General features: G+C 37.1%; 1 protein-coding gene across 2 annotated transcripts in view; it reads left to right on the plus strand.

The window, feature by feature from the left end:
- Nucleotides 1–17,229, plus strand: part of LOC140739358 (glutamate receptor ionotropic, delta-2-like) — a 506,376-nt gene that overhangs the window by 297,173 nt on the left and 191,974 nt on the right. For both annotated transcript variants that reach the window (XM_073067583.1, XM_073067584.1), the window contains 2 exons: nt 8,629–8,913; nt 10,502–10,707. In XM_073067583.1, the coding sequence (XP_072923684.1) occupies nt 8,629–8,913; nt 10,502–10,707 (491 nt within the window). The remainder of the gene's footprint in view (nt 1–8,628; nt 8,914–10,501; nt 10,708–17,229) is intronic.

Genomic DNA, 17,229 nt, shown 5'->3' on the forward strand with positions numbered 1-17,229 from the left:
AAATGATTGACTTTTAGTATATCTGCCTTGCTTATCCAATCTTTTCTAATGAAATGTGATATCGTTGATATTTGGCGCTTTTTGCATCCAACAGATAAAGAGTATTCATTTTTTTCACATGTTCATCATACATATTCCAGGATTGATTATTTTTTGTTGATAGTCAATTGATTCCATTGGGTCGATCCTGTGAATATAAAGAAATTGCTGCTTCAGATCATACTCCTGTGTTTTTATCATTAAATCTTCTGGGTTTCTCCCAAATAAACAGATTCTGGCATTTTAGTCCAAATCTGTTATCTGATAAGGATTTTTAAAAATTTTTGGAGAGACAAATTACTCTTTTTTTGAAGAGAATATGCTAGAAGAGACTTCTAGTCATATTTTATGGGATGCTTGTAAGGCTTATATTAGAGGACAAATTATTTCTTTTACCGCAAGCGTTAAGAAAAAAAGCTAATAAGGAGAGAATTTAATTAGCCTATCAGTTGAAACAATTAGACCAAAAATATGCTTTGGCTTCAGATCCTGTTTTATATAAAAGATGTGTTGAAATTAAAACTAAATATGATCCGCTTTTAATTTATCCAATTGAAACTCAACTTTAAAAAGATAAAAGTCAGTTTTATGTTCATGGAGATACAACGGAGAAACTATTGGATAACCAGTTAAAGACCTTTATAGTTAAATGACAAATTAAAGAAATTTGTAAAGCTAATGGTGATAAAACAACTGATCATTTAGAAATAAATGATACTTCTGGAGAATTCTATTCTAAACTTTATAGTTCTGATCCTCCTAAAGGTAATACTGTAATGAATAATTTCTTAGATTGCTTAAACATTCCTACACTTGCTGATGATAATTGAAAATTGCTGGATCAACCCATTTCTTATGAGAAAATTGCCGAGGGTGTTCACTCTTCGCACTTAGGGAAGGCTCCGGGTCCTGATGGTTTTTCTGGAGAGTTTTACAAGGCTTTTTCCTCTTTGTTAATACCTTACTTATATTCAGTCCTTTCAGACTCTTTTAAATTAGGTAGGTTGCCACAATCTTTTTATGAAGCCTCTATTTTGCTTATTCTTAAAAAGAATAAGGATCCAACTGTATGTTCTTCTTATAGACCAATTTCCTTACTTAATGTTGAGACTAAAATTTCATCTAAACCTTTGGGCTCGTAGGATTGAAACTATTTTGCCATCTATTATTTCTAATGATCAGACCGGATGCCCCCACTTTAATATTCGTCATTTATTGAATGTTATTCATTCTTTTTCTAAAGTGATATTGTGTGATATCCTTAGATGCCGAGAAAGCCTTTGATCCGCTTGAATGGAATTATTTATTTAAAACTTTAGTAAAATTTAAGTTCGGGCCCAATTTTATTCAATGGATTAAATTACTTTAATTATCTTCCTCCACTCAGGTTCTTACTAAGTGTGAGAGCTCTAAGCCATTTAAACTTCAACGTGGAGCTAGACAAGGTTGTCCTTTAAGTTCTTTGCTTTTTGATGTGGTCTTAGAACCTTTAGCAATTGCTTTCCAGGAATCTAATGATATCCTTGGTATTTTAATGAGGGGTATTATCCACGAAGTTTCACTTTATGCTGATAATCTTTTGCTCTACAATTCTAATGTGGAGTCTTCTTTACCTTCCGTACTTTCTTTACTCTCCTGTTTTCGTCAGGATATAAACTTAACTTTCATAAGAGTGAACTTTTTCCTTTGAATAATTTGGTATTAGTTAATACTAACCTTCCTCTTAAAATTTTAAGAAATCAATTTACTTATTTGTGTGTAACAATTACTGAGAATTATAAATACCCTGTTAAAGAAATTTGTTTACACTTCAGAATTATGTTAAAAGGGACTGGGTGACCCACTTTCTGCACAGGCGAACCGGCTCACAAGTAGCCAGCGCGCCGGGAGAGACTTTGGTAATGCACTTCAGACGTCATTTCCACCTGGAGAGGGCGAGCGCTAAGGATTAAATGCCAGCACCGCGAAGTTTGAATAAACTAGTCTCGAAATGACTTACCGACTACGTGTCATTATTTCAGCGCTGTGTGTAGCACATCACTACATTGGTGACCCCAACGGTCCAAACAGGATTTGGACCAAAGATGACCAACTCTTCATCTGTTCACTCAGTTTCGCTAAAACTGCCGACTTTCTGGATGCTGCAACCACGCTTGTGGTTTAGCCAAGCAGAAGCCTAGTTCCAGATTCAGCAGATATCTTCTGATTCCATGCGTTACTAACACATGGTGAGCACCCTTGACCAGGAGACGGCCACCCAGGTTGCGGATTTCATACAGTTGCCCCCAGAAGAAGGCAAATATGAAGCATTCAAAGCGCTGCTCTTTGCGACCTTTGACCTCTTACAGCATGAGCGGGGTGCCCACCTGCTTCACCTGGACAGTTTGGGAGACAGGCTGCCGTCAGCATTGATGAACGAGATGCTGGCCCTGGCTGACGGACATAAGCCCTGCCTCATTTTCGAGCAAGCGTTCCTAGAGCAACTGCCTGAGGACATACAATCTGCTGCTGGCTGACGCAAATTTCAGTGATCCCCGGAAGGTGGCGGCCCAGACAGACGTGCTGTAGAAAGCCAAGAGGGAGAGCATGGTGTCCGTCGGTCAGATTACCAGGCCACGCGCCAAACAGCGGACCAGACCAGGCCCAGCAGGGGGACACACACAACACAGAGGCAGGAGTGAGGAGGATAGTGAACAGTGGTGTTTCTACCACCAGCGGTGGGGCACAGAAGCCCGCCATTCTGGGGGGAGGGGTTATGTGGCAGCCCAATTTCTGCGCAGGCGAACCTGCTCACAAATAGCCAGCACGCAGGGAGAGACTTTGGTCATGCACCTCTGATGTCATTTCCGCCCGGAGAGGGTGGGAGCTAGGGACTAAATGCTAGCGCGGTGAAGTTTGAATAAACTAGTCTCGAAACGTCTTACCGACTGCATGTTGTTATTTCAGCGCTGTGTGTAGCACATCGCTACAGCACTATCAAATTGGTCACCCCTCTCTTTATTGTTGATTGGCTGAACTAATTCTATTAAAATGAATATTTTGCCTAAGTTTTTATATTTATTTCAGTCTGTGCCTGTTTTTATTCCTAAGTCCTTTTTTGATTCTCTGGATTCTATTATATCCTCTTACATATAGAAAAATAAGATTTCTCGATTAAATAAAGTTCATCTTCAAAAAGCTAAAAAGAATGGAGGTTTAATCTTACCCAATTTTAGGTTTTATTACTGGGCAGTCAACATACGGAATCATACATTTTTGTTATATTAATCAAGAAGACTGTCCGGTCTGGGTTTCTTTAGAAGCTAATTCTGTTAATAATTTTTTTTTTATCATTTTTCTTCTTGGATCCTCATTTCCTTTATCTTTAAGTAATTTAACTGATAATTTTGTAGTTAAACACACGTTGTGGATTTGGGTACAATTTAGAAAATATTTTGGTTTATTGAGTTTTTCACTTTCAAGTCCCATTTTTTCTATTTTTTTAAACCTTCTATGACTTAAAGAGTGGAATAGATTGGGTATTAAATGTTTTCAGGATTTGTTTGTTGGAGATAGTCTCTCTTCATTTGAACACTGTCAGCTAAGTATAGCCTACCCAAAACCCACTTTTTCGATATTTACAAATTAGAGACATCTTGTGTTCTCAAGTACATACATTTCCTAGAAGTCCAGATAAGAATTTATTTGATACAATTTTTAATTTGAAACCCTTCCACAATGGATCTATATCTAATATTTATGGTATGTTGTTGGGAATGAGAAATATTCCTTTAGACAAAATTAAAAATCTCTACAAATAAGATTTACAGATTCCAATTTCTGAGGATACTTGGAATGAAATTTTTAAATTGGTTAACACCTCGTTGTTATGTGCCCATCATTCCCTTCTGCAATTTAAAGTGGTTCATAGGGCCCACATGACTAAAGATAAGCTGTCTCATTTTTATTCTGATATATCTCCCTATCGTGATAGATATAACAATGGAGAAGCATCACTAATTCATATGTTTTGGACTTGTTCGTGTCTTGAAAAATATTGGAAGTATTGCAAACTTTTTCGATGCATTTAAAGTAAATTTGACTGCTTTATTTGGTATTGTTGGAGGAAATGATATTACTTTGGAGACACATGATTTGCACATTTTGGCTTTTATTTCTCTTATAGTCAGGAGGGCATTGTTGCTTAAGTGGAACGATGCCACTCCGCCTACTCATATTAATTGGTTAAATGGTGTTATGTCATGTTTAAATTTAGAGAAGATTCACTGTTCCATTTCTGAACTTAGACAAGATTTTTTAACATTCTGGGAACCTTTTTTGAATTATTTTCATAATCTTTGATTTGCTATAAAGCACAGATGTTTCTTAATAATATGTTTTACTATATGATAAAGATTTTTTTCTTTTTTTTTAACCAAACAGCTTTTTTTGGTAGTGGGTTAGATTTTTTTCTATAATAAAATTATCCTTTTTCAGTATTATGTTTAAATTTAATTTATATGGATCTGGGGTAATGAGACTATATTTGTGATTCCAATATATTGTAATCAATATATATTATATATCCTACTGTACTCCATATTCTTTTATGTAAGATACCAATAAAATATTGAAAAAGAAAAGAAAAAGTCCATCACATCGGACTATGGGATCATTTACTCATCTTATAAAATTTGAATAGAAAATGTCCTTGAACTTGGTCATATATGCTTTCAGGATTTTATATCTTATACCTAATGGGAGGGCAGAGAAGAAAGAATATCAGGGATGGATGAGACTGCTTAACTGAGGCAATGAGAAGTGTATGAAAGGAAGCTAGTTTTTAATGCTGTATCCAAAACCATCTGGAATTTCTTGCAGGTTTAGGGCAGAGCCGTTGCCATGCCAAACTGTGGTACATCCATGTATGTATTACAGTCAATAGAATATATGCTTTGTCACCTTGACCCTGGATGTTAGATTTGTGCATTATAAACCAAAAAGGGTGGAGATTGGAGACATGTTGGTTCATGTTTGATATATTTTAAAAGATGTTAATATTTTGTTTTGTATCCTTCTGTCTCAAAAGATGGTGGATAGCACACAGGAAAAGTCAGCTCTTGGTAGTGCACTTCCTAGAGTGGCTGAGGAATTCCACTGTGGATTGGCAGTCTCTTCCACATTGGGTGAAGGAAGACAGGTATCTGGTTGGAGCCGCCCTCTCCTTCCGTAAGCTCTCTTGGCAGCCAGCTTGTTAATTAGAGTACTTTCTGCTCTTCGAGCAACTTTTCGAACTGCAAGTCTTGAGGTGGCCCGGTCATCTGCTATGTCTTCCCAGTTGCTCACATCTAAGTTGGCCAGCTTCAGATCCTTTTTCAGATGGCCTTGAAGTGAAGCTGTGGGAGACCAACTGGGCGTGCACCCATTGCTAGCCGCCCATACAGCAGGGTTTTTGTGATTTGAGTTGAGCCCATTCGTCTGACATGTCCTAATCACCTGAGCTCCCTCTGGTTGAGAAAAGTGAAAATGCTGGGGATGCCTGCACATTGTTAGGCCTCTGCATCAGAGGCTCTGTCTGCGAAGGTACATGCAGCATCCATCGGAGGCTATGCAGGTGAAAGCTGTTTAGTTTCTTCCCTTGGCTGGTACAGATTGTCTAGGCTTTTCTGCTGTAAAGAAGAGTGCCAAGAACACAGATCTGATACTCGTACAGTTTGGTATTTACAGTCAGATGGCTGTTGGCTCTGTTGCTCCACACTCTCTTGTTCAGCCTAGCTATGACATCTGCAGCCTTGCCTTTTCTGTTGCTTAGCACAGCTTCAAGAGACAGTGTTTGTGATGGTTGACTCAAGATAAGTGAAGGAGTCAACTACCTCTTGAGTGTGACCTTTGAAGGTGATGGATGGGAGCGAGTCAGTATCCCGGGCCATGACATTGGTCTTCTTCAAGCTGATGGTCAGCCTGAACTCCTTGCAGGCATTGGACAGGTGGTCACTGAGACACTGCACTTGGGCTTCTGTGTCGGAAGTCAGTGCTGCATCATCAGGAAACAACAGCTCGAGAATGAAGACCTCTTGGATCTTGGTCTTGGAGTGAAGGCAAGCAATGTTGAAGAGTTTGTTGTCAGCTCTGGTATGTAGGTAGATGCTCTCGGTGCACTGAGAAGGCATGAAGAAGAAAATGCCGAAGAGTGTCAGTGTGAGAACACACCCTTGCTTTATTCCACTTCTCACTGGGAAGGCTTTCGAAGTTGTGCTATTAAAGCAGACAGTACTGTGCATGTCCTCCTGGAAGGAAGTGGTCATGCCAAGCAGTTTTGGAGGGCAGCTTATCTTCTGCTGCAACTTGAAGAGCCCATTTCTGTTGACCAGGTCGAATGACTTCATCAAGTCAATGAATGTGATGAAGAATAGTTTTTGCTGCTCTTGACATTTCTCCTACAGCTGGCATAGTGAGAAGATCATATCCACAGTGCAGCTGCTTGCTCTAAAGCTACCCTGTGGCTCTGGGTAGTCTCTGGTATAAATTGATACTTATAACTAGACATATCCTATTCCACATTTTTGAGTGTCTATGAGAATTTGTACTGACTTTTAATTATTCATTATCATTCATTAATGTATTGGAAACTCCACTGAGCTAAAATTAAGGCTTTTATGACGGCACAACAATTAATAGCATAATAGTAATGTGTGAAAGTGCATACATCTATGAAAAAGAATTAATAGATTGAACAGGCAAGTTAATGGTAGATGAATTTGAGCATGGGTAAGTATAACAATTATAGATGAAATATATAGATATGATCATGTTTAAGATATGAAAATGTGTGAGTAACAGGGGTCTAAAGATATTTTAGTTCATATATACAGATTTCTAAAAGTATATTGATCAAGCATAAAGAAAATCATAAACTCTATTGATACATTAGGCTTTGTGCAGGGAGAGTTGGAATGTAAAAGTGAAACGGGTTTATTCAAAATATACAAACCAAGTGGTATTGTGTTCAGATATAACACCACATCTTAGGAATAATAAAATGGCCTTGTAATAAATACTGTGAATACAGAAAATTAAGGATTGTATGGATTAACATTTTTAGGTCTTTGAGGTAAGTCAACTGAATGGACAAAATGTAATGTTTTACTGCTTGAGAAGTCCCAGAAAGAAACATCTTCGAATTAGCGGTATGTTGCTCAAATGAGAATCTTGGATTTTTTTGTTTAAAGACTGGTGAATAAGAAATAGGTACCAGTCTGATGAATAATTTTAAAACTGAGATTATTTATTTTGCAAGTATGTGATTTATGGATATGAAGGGAAAGCAGGGAGATGAAGTTACAATGCAAAGCAGTCATGATCTTAATGAATAATAGAACAGGCTTGATGTGTTGCCCTGATATTACCAATTGAAAATCTGCTTCGCAGTACAGTTACGGTGCATCAGCAAGAAACTTTATACAAAGTTAGTTGGATGTTTTAAAAAAATGAAAGGAACAAATCAACTTTGTTCCAAACTTCCACTTATCTATGCCCTATCCATTATTGCTTTTAAATCTAGATGTTGGCTGGTGGCGGTTATAAATTGACATTGTGCTATCTCAGAGGAATTTATTCCATCTTAATCTTCTGGCCTCAGGTTCTCACAGTGGTGGGTAGGAAGTTGGGGGCATCTGAAGTACAGCAGGTGTTTGGAGATGTTGAGCCTTGACAGCAAGCCATGTCTTAATGTATTCATTTATCCCTAAAGCATCTTACCTTGTACCGACCATTTTACCTGTCATTTAAAATCTCCATTGTATTTACTAGTTCTAAATTTGTGCCATTAATTCTCCTGACAAACTGATGTCACCCTTTATCCAATCTGTGACAAATTTATTGTTCTCCTGCATTCTCTACATGCTAGCTCTTTATAAATAGTCCCCCAGCTTGATTATGATCCTTTAGATATATCAAAGATTTTGGCTCCCAGTTTATTGGGGAGGTTTACGTTAAGAGGTTCAGGTGCTGGAATTATTTTCTTTTGTCTGTTACCAAATAACTCAGCCACATCTTTACTCTATCTTTCTAACATTGAAGAAAAGATCATGGATTTCATTTCTCCAAGATAAAGGTTTAATCATTTTGCTACATGCATCCTTCCACTTTCCAGTTAAGCAAACTACCTCCCTAAAGTCCTAACTCATGGTAAAGCACAAACCTTGCCCTCTCCCTTATCATTTACCTCTCAACTCTGCACTTCAATCTGATCTCATCCAAGAATCTCTTCATGATTGAATACTCTAATGACTAAAATTTTAACCATTACTGGAAAATGCTTGCCTCTTCTTGGACAATTTCTCCTGAAGTTTCAAAGGCAGTTTTGTCATGACCATCAGCTACTTAGCTCCATATCCTCTGAAATAATTTTCTACAGTACTCTATCCCTACAAAATCCTTCCAAACCCCCAGATATCCTCTAAGACCCAGCCCTTCAAGCAGAAGTTCTTGTCCTTTGGTTCAAAGTTCTGTTGAAATCCTTAGGCTTTTGCTCCGTGTTTAAGGCAATAAATAAATGCAATTTTAATTATTTGTTGTTAATTATATTAACAGAAAATGTTTTTGTTTCAGCCTGTGATCTTGTGTCGCAAGGGATATTGGCTCTTGTCAGTTCCACTGGCTGTGCACCTTCTGCCTCACTTCAGTCCTTTGCGAATGGAATGCATATTCCTCACCTCTACATTCAACGAACGCCAGCCGGAACTCCACGCTCACGATGCTCCATTGCGAGGAATGCTAGAAGCAATGATTACACACTTTCTGTACGCCCTCCTGACTACTTTAATGAAGTCATCCTTAAAGTAATCTCTGAATTTTCTTGGCAGAAGTTCATGATCTTCTACGATGATGCATATGGTAACAACCCAAGCTTATTTCCCTTCTAATTGTCACAGATAAATAAAATAAGGAATTTATAGCATTGACTGCAATCTAACATTCCCATGATACTTAAGTTTAAATCTGATTGTTTGATATACATTTTAATGAAGTTTAATTAAAAGCTAATGACCACATTATCTTTTCTGTATTGTAATACCAAAATTTCATAATTCAGATCACTGCATTTACAAGAAAAGGTGAAAGAAGTGAAAAGTACAGCTTGTCACATAGGAAATATGGTACCTTGATTTTTATGGGAACCTTCAGTGATGTGTAAATCTGAAGGAACTTCTTCCTCTCCTTCTATAATGTAAATAATTAATATCGTATCTGCAATGTAAAAATTCTTTGGGTTGTCTTGCCAATATTATGGGTAACATATCAGAGACACTGTAACGGATCAAGATGTGAGTTGCAATAACACAAAACTTGGGTGCACAACCCTCTCGAGGTTTCATTGTGCTTCCCATATTCAGCATCTGCTGCTACATTTTGCTGCATTCAGAATGGACATAGTGATCAAGCTAACAAAAATATTATGATAATAATATAACATGACCAGCATCTCATAAAAGGAAAGAAATTAACTTGATTTGTTTTGGTTTTGGTGAACCTTTCCTATTCTTAAGGCAGAATTTTCCCTGCTGGTTGTTGAAGGCAATTTTCTAGTAAGCGGTTCTTTTGATGTGAAATTATCCTCTATTGCGACTACTTGATTGGATATCTCTTCATGAATACGTTCTTAGGGATTTCATTTCCTTTGGGTGCTCCCTCTAGCATCTGGTTAACATGTTTGCATTAGATTCCGATGCAATTCATAGCTAATTTCTGTTGCATGGATTATCAACTGCAATAAAGTAGCACAAGGTATAATTTAGCAACAACATGTAAACCGATATACTAAATAGTTCACAGGAAACCCTGCTGAACATGCAGATTGTAGGAGTAGTGGTGTACTAGTGAATTGGTTATTACTCCCAGTATCTGCCACATGTAGGATGCGCCATCAACTAGCTGTGCCACTAAATTTATCATATCACTAGGTAGCATGACTATATTACTGATTAACTTGTTTCTTTCTGGGTGAATTGGCTGCTTGTAAAAGTACTAAGCTGTGATTATTACAGTCGATCCCTAATTTGTTGGCTTATATATCTTCAAAGCTGGTATCATCATACTGCCAACCTGAGAATGCACTAATTGGAAACCAAATGCCGAGTAAATTTATTTTCCATTATGGATACTTGTAAATAGCATCACCTCTACCACCACTGAATTATCTATTGTTCTTTAATTTACTGTTAACAAATTCATCTGCAAGAGGAATAGACAACATTTCACCCTAATTAGCTCATACCACAAGAGACAATCAAACCATTAATTACAAAGAATATTTAAAGTGAAGAGTTATTGGTTTTGTGATGATATATGAATGGTGGATCCTTTCAGTTATTGTATGCAACAAATTCATAAAACAGTTAACAAGAAAATTAAATTTGTGTTAATAGTTAATCAGTTGACCCAAATGAGTTCTCACACTTAATTATTTTGATCATTTGAACAGACATTCGTGGTATTCAAGAATTCTTGGGTCAAGCTGGACAGCAGGGAATAGAAGTCTCACTTCAAAAGGTGGAAACCAGCATAAATAACATGTTTACTAGTCTCTTCTCTACGCTTGGTTTCGATGAGCTCAGCCGATTTCGAGACATGCTTCGAAGAGCCCTACTTTTTCTCAATCCACGTACTGCGAAGACATTCATTAGTGAGGTAACAGATCTAATTTCTGTCTGAATTTGTCTTATAAATATTGATATTTGACTTTCAGCCTGAATAAATCTGTGGAAAAACACAAGAAAACAGTTGATAAAAGTCTGAGATAAAACAACAAACTTAAAAAAAAGCACAAAAATTTATCAGAAATTAAGCTGATCATCATTCTTAAAAAATGTTGACCGAGGAATTCTTTTAGTGACTGAAACTGAACTTTGCTGCTTGGTTGAGACCTACCTTAACATTAGGTGACAATTTACACTTGTCTTTGGCTGGTGCCGGGCAGTCCAAGGTCTAATTTTCCTCAGGGTTGGTTCTTTTATAACTCTTCACCCCTTGTACAGCAAGTGGTCTACTGCCCCTACTGATTCTACAGCGCTTCTATATATACTTATAATCAATTTCACATTAGAATACTTAGTTATCTGTCATTTTCAGCTGTCTAAATAAATGCTACATTATAACCATAATGTAACATATTTATTAATTAGAAAAGCTTGTGTATTTGAAACAAATATATAGTTACTTGAAAAAGGTTACCATGATAGATGCCAGCATTGAGAATATAGCGACCAGAGAAGTACTGCAGCAAAATACCAAAATGGATTAACATATGAAGTAGTAGGAATTTCACCAAATTGTCAATGGAATTGCAAGCTTGAATTTAACACATGGCAAAGTTTACTATTTTTTTTTTGTCCTAACCATTTAATTTCCACTCCTTTTTATTCAACTAAATCCATCCACATATATTTCTATTCCATTCCCATCTTTTCCACAGCTGTTTCTGTACTGTTCCTCCTTTGGTAGAAAGTTGCACATGCTCATTCTTCTCTGGATTAGTGTTCTTCCTGAATTCCATGATTGATTACTTGCTGACTACCTTACAATAACCTTTAGTTTTTACCTTCCCAAAAGTAGAAAATCTCTGTGTCAATCATATTAAAAACTTTAATAATTTTAATTATGTTTATTAGATTACCTCTCAGATCTCCATTCTACAAAGGTAATGGTGCTCACCTCTGTGCATCCTTTCCTGATAGATTTAACCTCACAATTTTGGTATTACATTTCTAAGGATATTTTTTTTTGCTGCAGTCAACATTATTTTTATGAGAGACAATGAAAACTGAATGCAATGCCACAATTGTAGTTGAACTAATGTTTAAAACAAGTATAATGTATCTTCTCTAATTTTCAATTCCACTACTGGAAGTAGCTTTATTGGAGTAAGTATTTTTGAGTAATTTTATCAGGATTTCCAAGTTTGTACTTCTAGATCATTTTGTTCCTGAACTAATTTAAATTCTTATTTCCTGAGTAACATTTGACCTCTTACTATTTTTTGCCAGAATTAATACCTCACAATTATCTGAATTGAAGTAGTTTTTGGCTTGTTCTGTAAGTTATTCATGTAAATTTATAATTTGTTATAATTCATCTCTGTATTGACTACTTCCAATTTAACACCATTTAGAAATTTTAAAATTTCATTTTGATTTCAGAATCAAAATCATTAATATGAATATTACCAACAGCAGCAATGCTTTAAGACTATTCACAGCTTCCCGCCATATGGGCTAGCTAATTATTCATTCCACTCCCTGTGCCATGATACCATACGCTCTGACCTTATTGATTTGTCTGTTATTAAATAGCTAATCAAAGGCTTTTCATAATGCAGACAAATTACATTTACTGCATTATCCTTGTTTGCCCTCAAAGTTAACATTTCAACTAATTTAATGAGTATGGCAAGACTTCTTTTGAAATCTGCATAGTCTGCTGGTTATATTTCTGGCTAATTGATGTTGTTTTGTTCTCAGCTTTAGAAAAAGTTCCATTATTTTCCCATCATTGAGACTAATCAATTATTCTACAATTCCAGAGACATCTTCTATCTTTTTTCTTCATTATAGGTTTAACTTTAGTGTTCTGGGACTGTACATTTTTCTAATGAAATATTTAACATGTATCTCTGCTCTCTCATCTGTGGTTCCTAAATATAAGCTGTCTAAACCAAAAGTTTTTTTCTGAAAATGGTTTATATAATATTTCTATTTAATTTTAAATGTAATTTCCTCACTATTGATTTCTAATTTTGTTTTCCATTCTTAAGCTTCTCCATTCTTTTCACTGTTTTTCTGCATAGTATATTATTTTGTTGTTTTTATATAATTTAATTGTCCTCTTTGTTTTCCAAATTAAATTCTTTTTACTTTTCATCAAATGTCTTTGTATCTTGCAATATTCTTATGCTAAAAACTTCAATGCTTCTTTCTTCTCAGATTTCTCATTAGTTCTCTATTCAGCTGTGGTACCTATTTAGAGTACAGTTTGCCTTCTTTGTAGAACATATTTTGCTAGCTCTATTTTGGTTTTCAGATGTTCCTGCCTTGTTCTATAATATTGTTTGATAATATTGTTGTCCATTCTGTCTTCCTACCTATAGATAAAAAACATCTCCTCTTACATATTTTATAAATGGAGTCAGAAAGAATATCTGAACACTTTGCAGAAATTTCATACCTTTATTCCCTTTTTATCTCCTCCTTCTGACCATTGAATGTTAGCAAGGCTTATATCAACCACAATTACTATTTTTCAATTTTTGCTTATTCCCCCCAATTTGTGACTTTTTTTTTCATTTTTCTTCCACTGTTCACTGCTCAATTAACCTGATTGGTTGGATATTAGCTGAAATATTTCATCATACAACACAGATTTTTGTTCAGAATTACATAGTTAAAACACATTTCTGGAAGGAAGCATGTTGACAACATATCCTGCTAATTTAGAAATCAGCTTGGCACTTCCACCTGATTCCCACTATCACATGCTAATACGTTTCTAGGAACATCAATCCACATGCTCATTAGTTTTTCAGCTTCCAAAGTGAAATTAGTCAGATTGTGTTGAAAAGCAGCAGGTTTTGAACACAAAAAGTTTTCTGTAGTGCTGTTTGCACCACAGCAGCTTAATTTAAAGAGACAGTCACATATTCATTTGTAATTTGCTCCTCTTTACTCAGAGACATTCTGAGAACTGCTCTTTCATTATAGGAAGTTAGACTGCCATTTTAGTATGAAGAAACTACCTACAGAGGTGCTTGTGTAGCACCACTATTGTTATTAGAAGAATTACAGCTGGATTAGCTGAATGCTTTGGAGCACCTCACAAATTACAAGGTTTTTCACTCCCTTGCTATTTTGCTTGTGGTTGACCATCAGCAAAAGTTCCTTATGCTCAATGCTGGGAAACTGCAAATCCCTTCATTCTCAAATTTCAAAGTAAATTTATTATCAAAGTACATATATTGCCTTAAGAAGTATTTACCCCCTTTGAAATGTTCATGTTTACTGTTTTACAACATTGAATCACAGTGGATTTAATTTGGGTTTTTTTTTATACTAATCAACAGCAAAAGACTCTTTCACGCCAAAGTGAAAACAGATCTCTTCAAAGTGATCTAAATTAATTAATATCAGAATGGGAATAGGAAGTAGAATTAAAATGTTTAGCCATTGGGAGATTCTGTTTTTTTCTGGCAGATGGAGTGTAGGTGCATGGTAAAGCAATCTCCCAATCTGTGTCCGGTCTCATTGATATGCAGGAGGCCACACCGGGAGCATTGGATACAGTAGATGACCCCCAACAGACTTACAGGTGAAGTATTGACTCACTTGGAAGGACTGTTTGGGCCCTGAATGGTAATGAGAGAGGATATATAGAGATAGGTGTGGCACTTGTTCTGCTTGCAAGGATAAGTACAAGGAGGGATGAATGGACAAAGGAGTCATGTAGAGAGCAATTCCTGTGGAAAGCAGAAATTGTGGGAGGAAAAGATGTGCTTGAATGGCAGGGTCCCTGATGATGTATGCTACTTTCAGAATCAGAATCAGGTTTATTATCACGGCATGTGTCGTGAAATTTGTTAACTTAGCAGCAGCAGTAGCATGCAATAAATAATAATATAGAAAGAAAAAAATAGAAAATAATACATATATCACTCAATTACAGTAAGTATGTATATGTATATTGAATAGATTTTAAAAAGTGCAAAAACAGAAATAATATAGATTTTTTTTAAAGTGAGGTAATGTTCATCGGTTCAGTATCCATGTAAGAGTCAGAGGGCCGAGGGGGAGAAGGTGTTCCTGAATCACTGAGTGTGTGCCTGCAGGCTTCTGTGCCTCCTTTGTGTTGGTAATGATGAGAAAAGGGAATGCCATGGGTGATGTAGGTCCTTAATAATGGACGTCGCCTTTCTTTAGCATTGCTCCTTGAAGATGTCTTGGATACTATGGAGGCTAGTACCAAAGATGGAGCTGACCAATTTTACAACTTCCTGTCACTTTTTTCGGCCCTGTGCTGTAGCAGTCCCCGAACACCAGACAGTGATGTAACCTGTCAAAATGCTGTCCACAGTACACCTATGGAAGCTTTTGAGTGTTTTAGTTGAAAACCAAATCTCTTCAAATTCCTAATGATATATAGCCACTGACTTGCCTTCTTTATAGTTGTATCAATATGTTGGGACTAGGTTAATTCCTAAAAGCTCTTGACACCCAGGAACTTCAAACTGTTCACTCTCTCCATTTCTGATCCCTCTATGAGGATTCGTTCATGTTCCCTCATCTTACCCTCCTGAAGTCCGCAATCAGATCTTTCATCTTACTTGCATTGATTACAAGGTTGTTGCTGTGACACCACTCCATTAGTTGGCATATCTCACCCCTGTACGGCCTCTCATCTCCATCAGAGATTCTACCAACAATGGTTTTATCATCAGCAAATCTATAGATGGTATTTGAGCTATACCTAGCCACACAGTCATGGGTATAGAGAGAGTAGAGCAGTGGGTTAAATACACAATGTTGATCAGTGTTGATCAACGGGTTGCACCAGTGTTAATCGTCAGCAAGGAGAAGATACTATCACCAATCTGCACAGATGGTGGTCTTCCAGTTAGGAAGTCAAAGATCCAATTGCAGAGGATGTAGGGCATGCAGGATCTATTCCAGATCAGGACTGTGGGAAAAATGGTGTTAAATACTGAGATACAGTCAATAAACAACATACTGACATGTCTGTCTGTCTAGGTACCATATCCAATGCGGACATTGGTGACCATGGTTTTCCATACAGATCTATCCATTGTTTCTTTGGATGACTTCCATTTCCTCGATGTGTAGCCACCTGGCTGGGCTTTTGACGTACATAAGCTGAGGTCTTCCTCTAGGTTTGCTCCCCTCGATCTTTCCAGAGAGTGTGAGTTTTTCTAGTTCATCTTTCTGCATGATGTGTCCTAGGAACCTGAGTTGTCTTTCTCTTATTGTAGGTATGAGTGACCTAACTGCTTGGGCTCTTCTGAGAACTTCTTCATTTGATGTGTGCGTAGTCCCTGATATTTTTTACATTCTCATGTAGAACCATAGTTCAGCTGCTTCTAGTCTCTTTTCCATTGCTGGGGAAATGGTCCAGCATTCACTTCCATAAGTCAGGATAGAATAAATGTAGCACTGCAGTATTCTGTTTTTAGTGTACATGCTCAACTTTCTGTGTTAATATGGTCTTCATTTTCTGGAAAGCTTCTTTCGCCATTGCTATTCTGTATTTGATATCTATGTCACACTTGCCATCACTTGTTATTTGGCTGCCAAGATATCTGAATTTGTTGACTTGTTTGATGTTTGTATTTCTGATCTTGATCACACATTGTGGGATGTTTGTCTTTCTGGAGAAGACCATGCTTTCTGTCTTCTTGGTGTTGATTGAGAGGCCTCTGTGATTACTTTCTGCTGCCACTATAGTGAGTAGTTCTTGAAGTTTTGTTTCTGAGTCAGGTATTATACTGACATAGCTGTTGGTATTGCCCAGGTGATCTAAGGCCATGTGAGAGCCATTGAAATTGCATTTGCAGTAGACCTATTGTGGCGATAGGCAAATTGCAATGAGTCCAGATCCTTGCAGAAGCAGGGGTTCATTCTAGCCATGAACAACCTCTCAAAGCAGGTGGGGAACTTAAGAGTTTGAAAATGTCCATGAGTACTCCTGCCATTTGGTTGGTGCATGTTTTCAGAATCTTACCAAATACTCCTTCAGAGTCTGCCTCCTTGCGAGGGTTCACCCTCCTTAAAGACAGCCTAACATCAGCCCAGCCTCCAACACTGGCAGGGTTGGAGTGGGTCAGTGGGTGCAACAGGGATCTTCACAGCTGTAGCTACATCCTCCCTTTTTAAAGTGGGCACACTGTAGAAGAAATTGAGCTTATCTGATAGTGAGGCATCACTGCCATTCATGCTATTGGGTTTCACTTAGTAGGAAGTAATGTCTTGCAAACCCCACCAGAGTTGTCGTACATCCGATGTCACCTCCAGCCTCACTCAGAATTGTCTTCTTGTTCTTGAAATAGCCTTCCGCCAGTCATACCTGGTTTTCTTGTACAGACCTGGGTAACCAGATTTAAATGCCACATATCTAGCCCTCAGCAAACACTGTACCTCCTGGTTCACCCAC

Source organism: Hemitrygon akajei, chromosome 15 (genome assembly GCF_048418815.1).
Source record: "Hemitrygon akajei chromosome 15, sHemAka1.3, whole genome shotgun sequence".
Lineage (NCBI taxonomy): Eukaryota > Metazoa > Chordata > Chondrichthyes > Myliobatiformes > Dasyatidae > Hemitrygon > Hemitrygon akajei.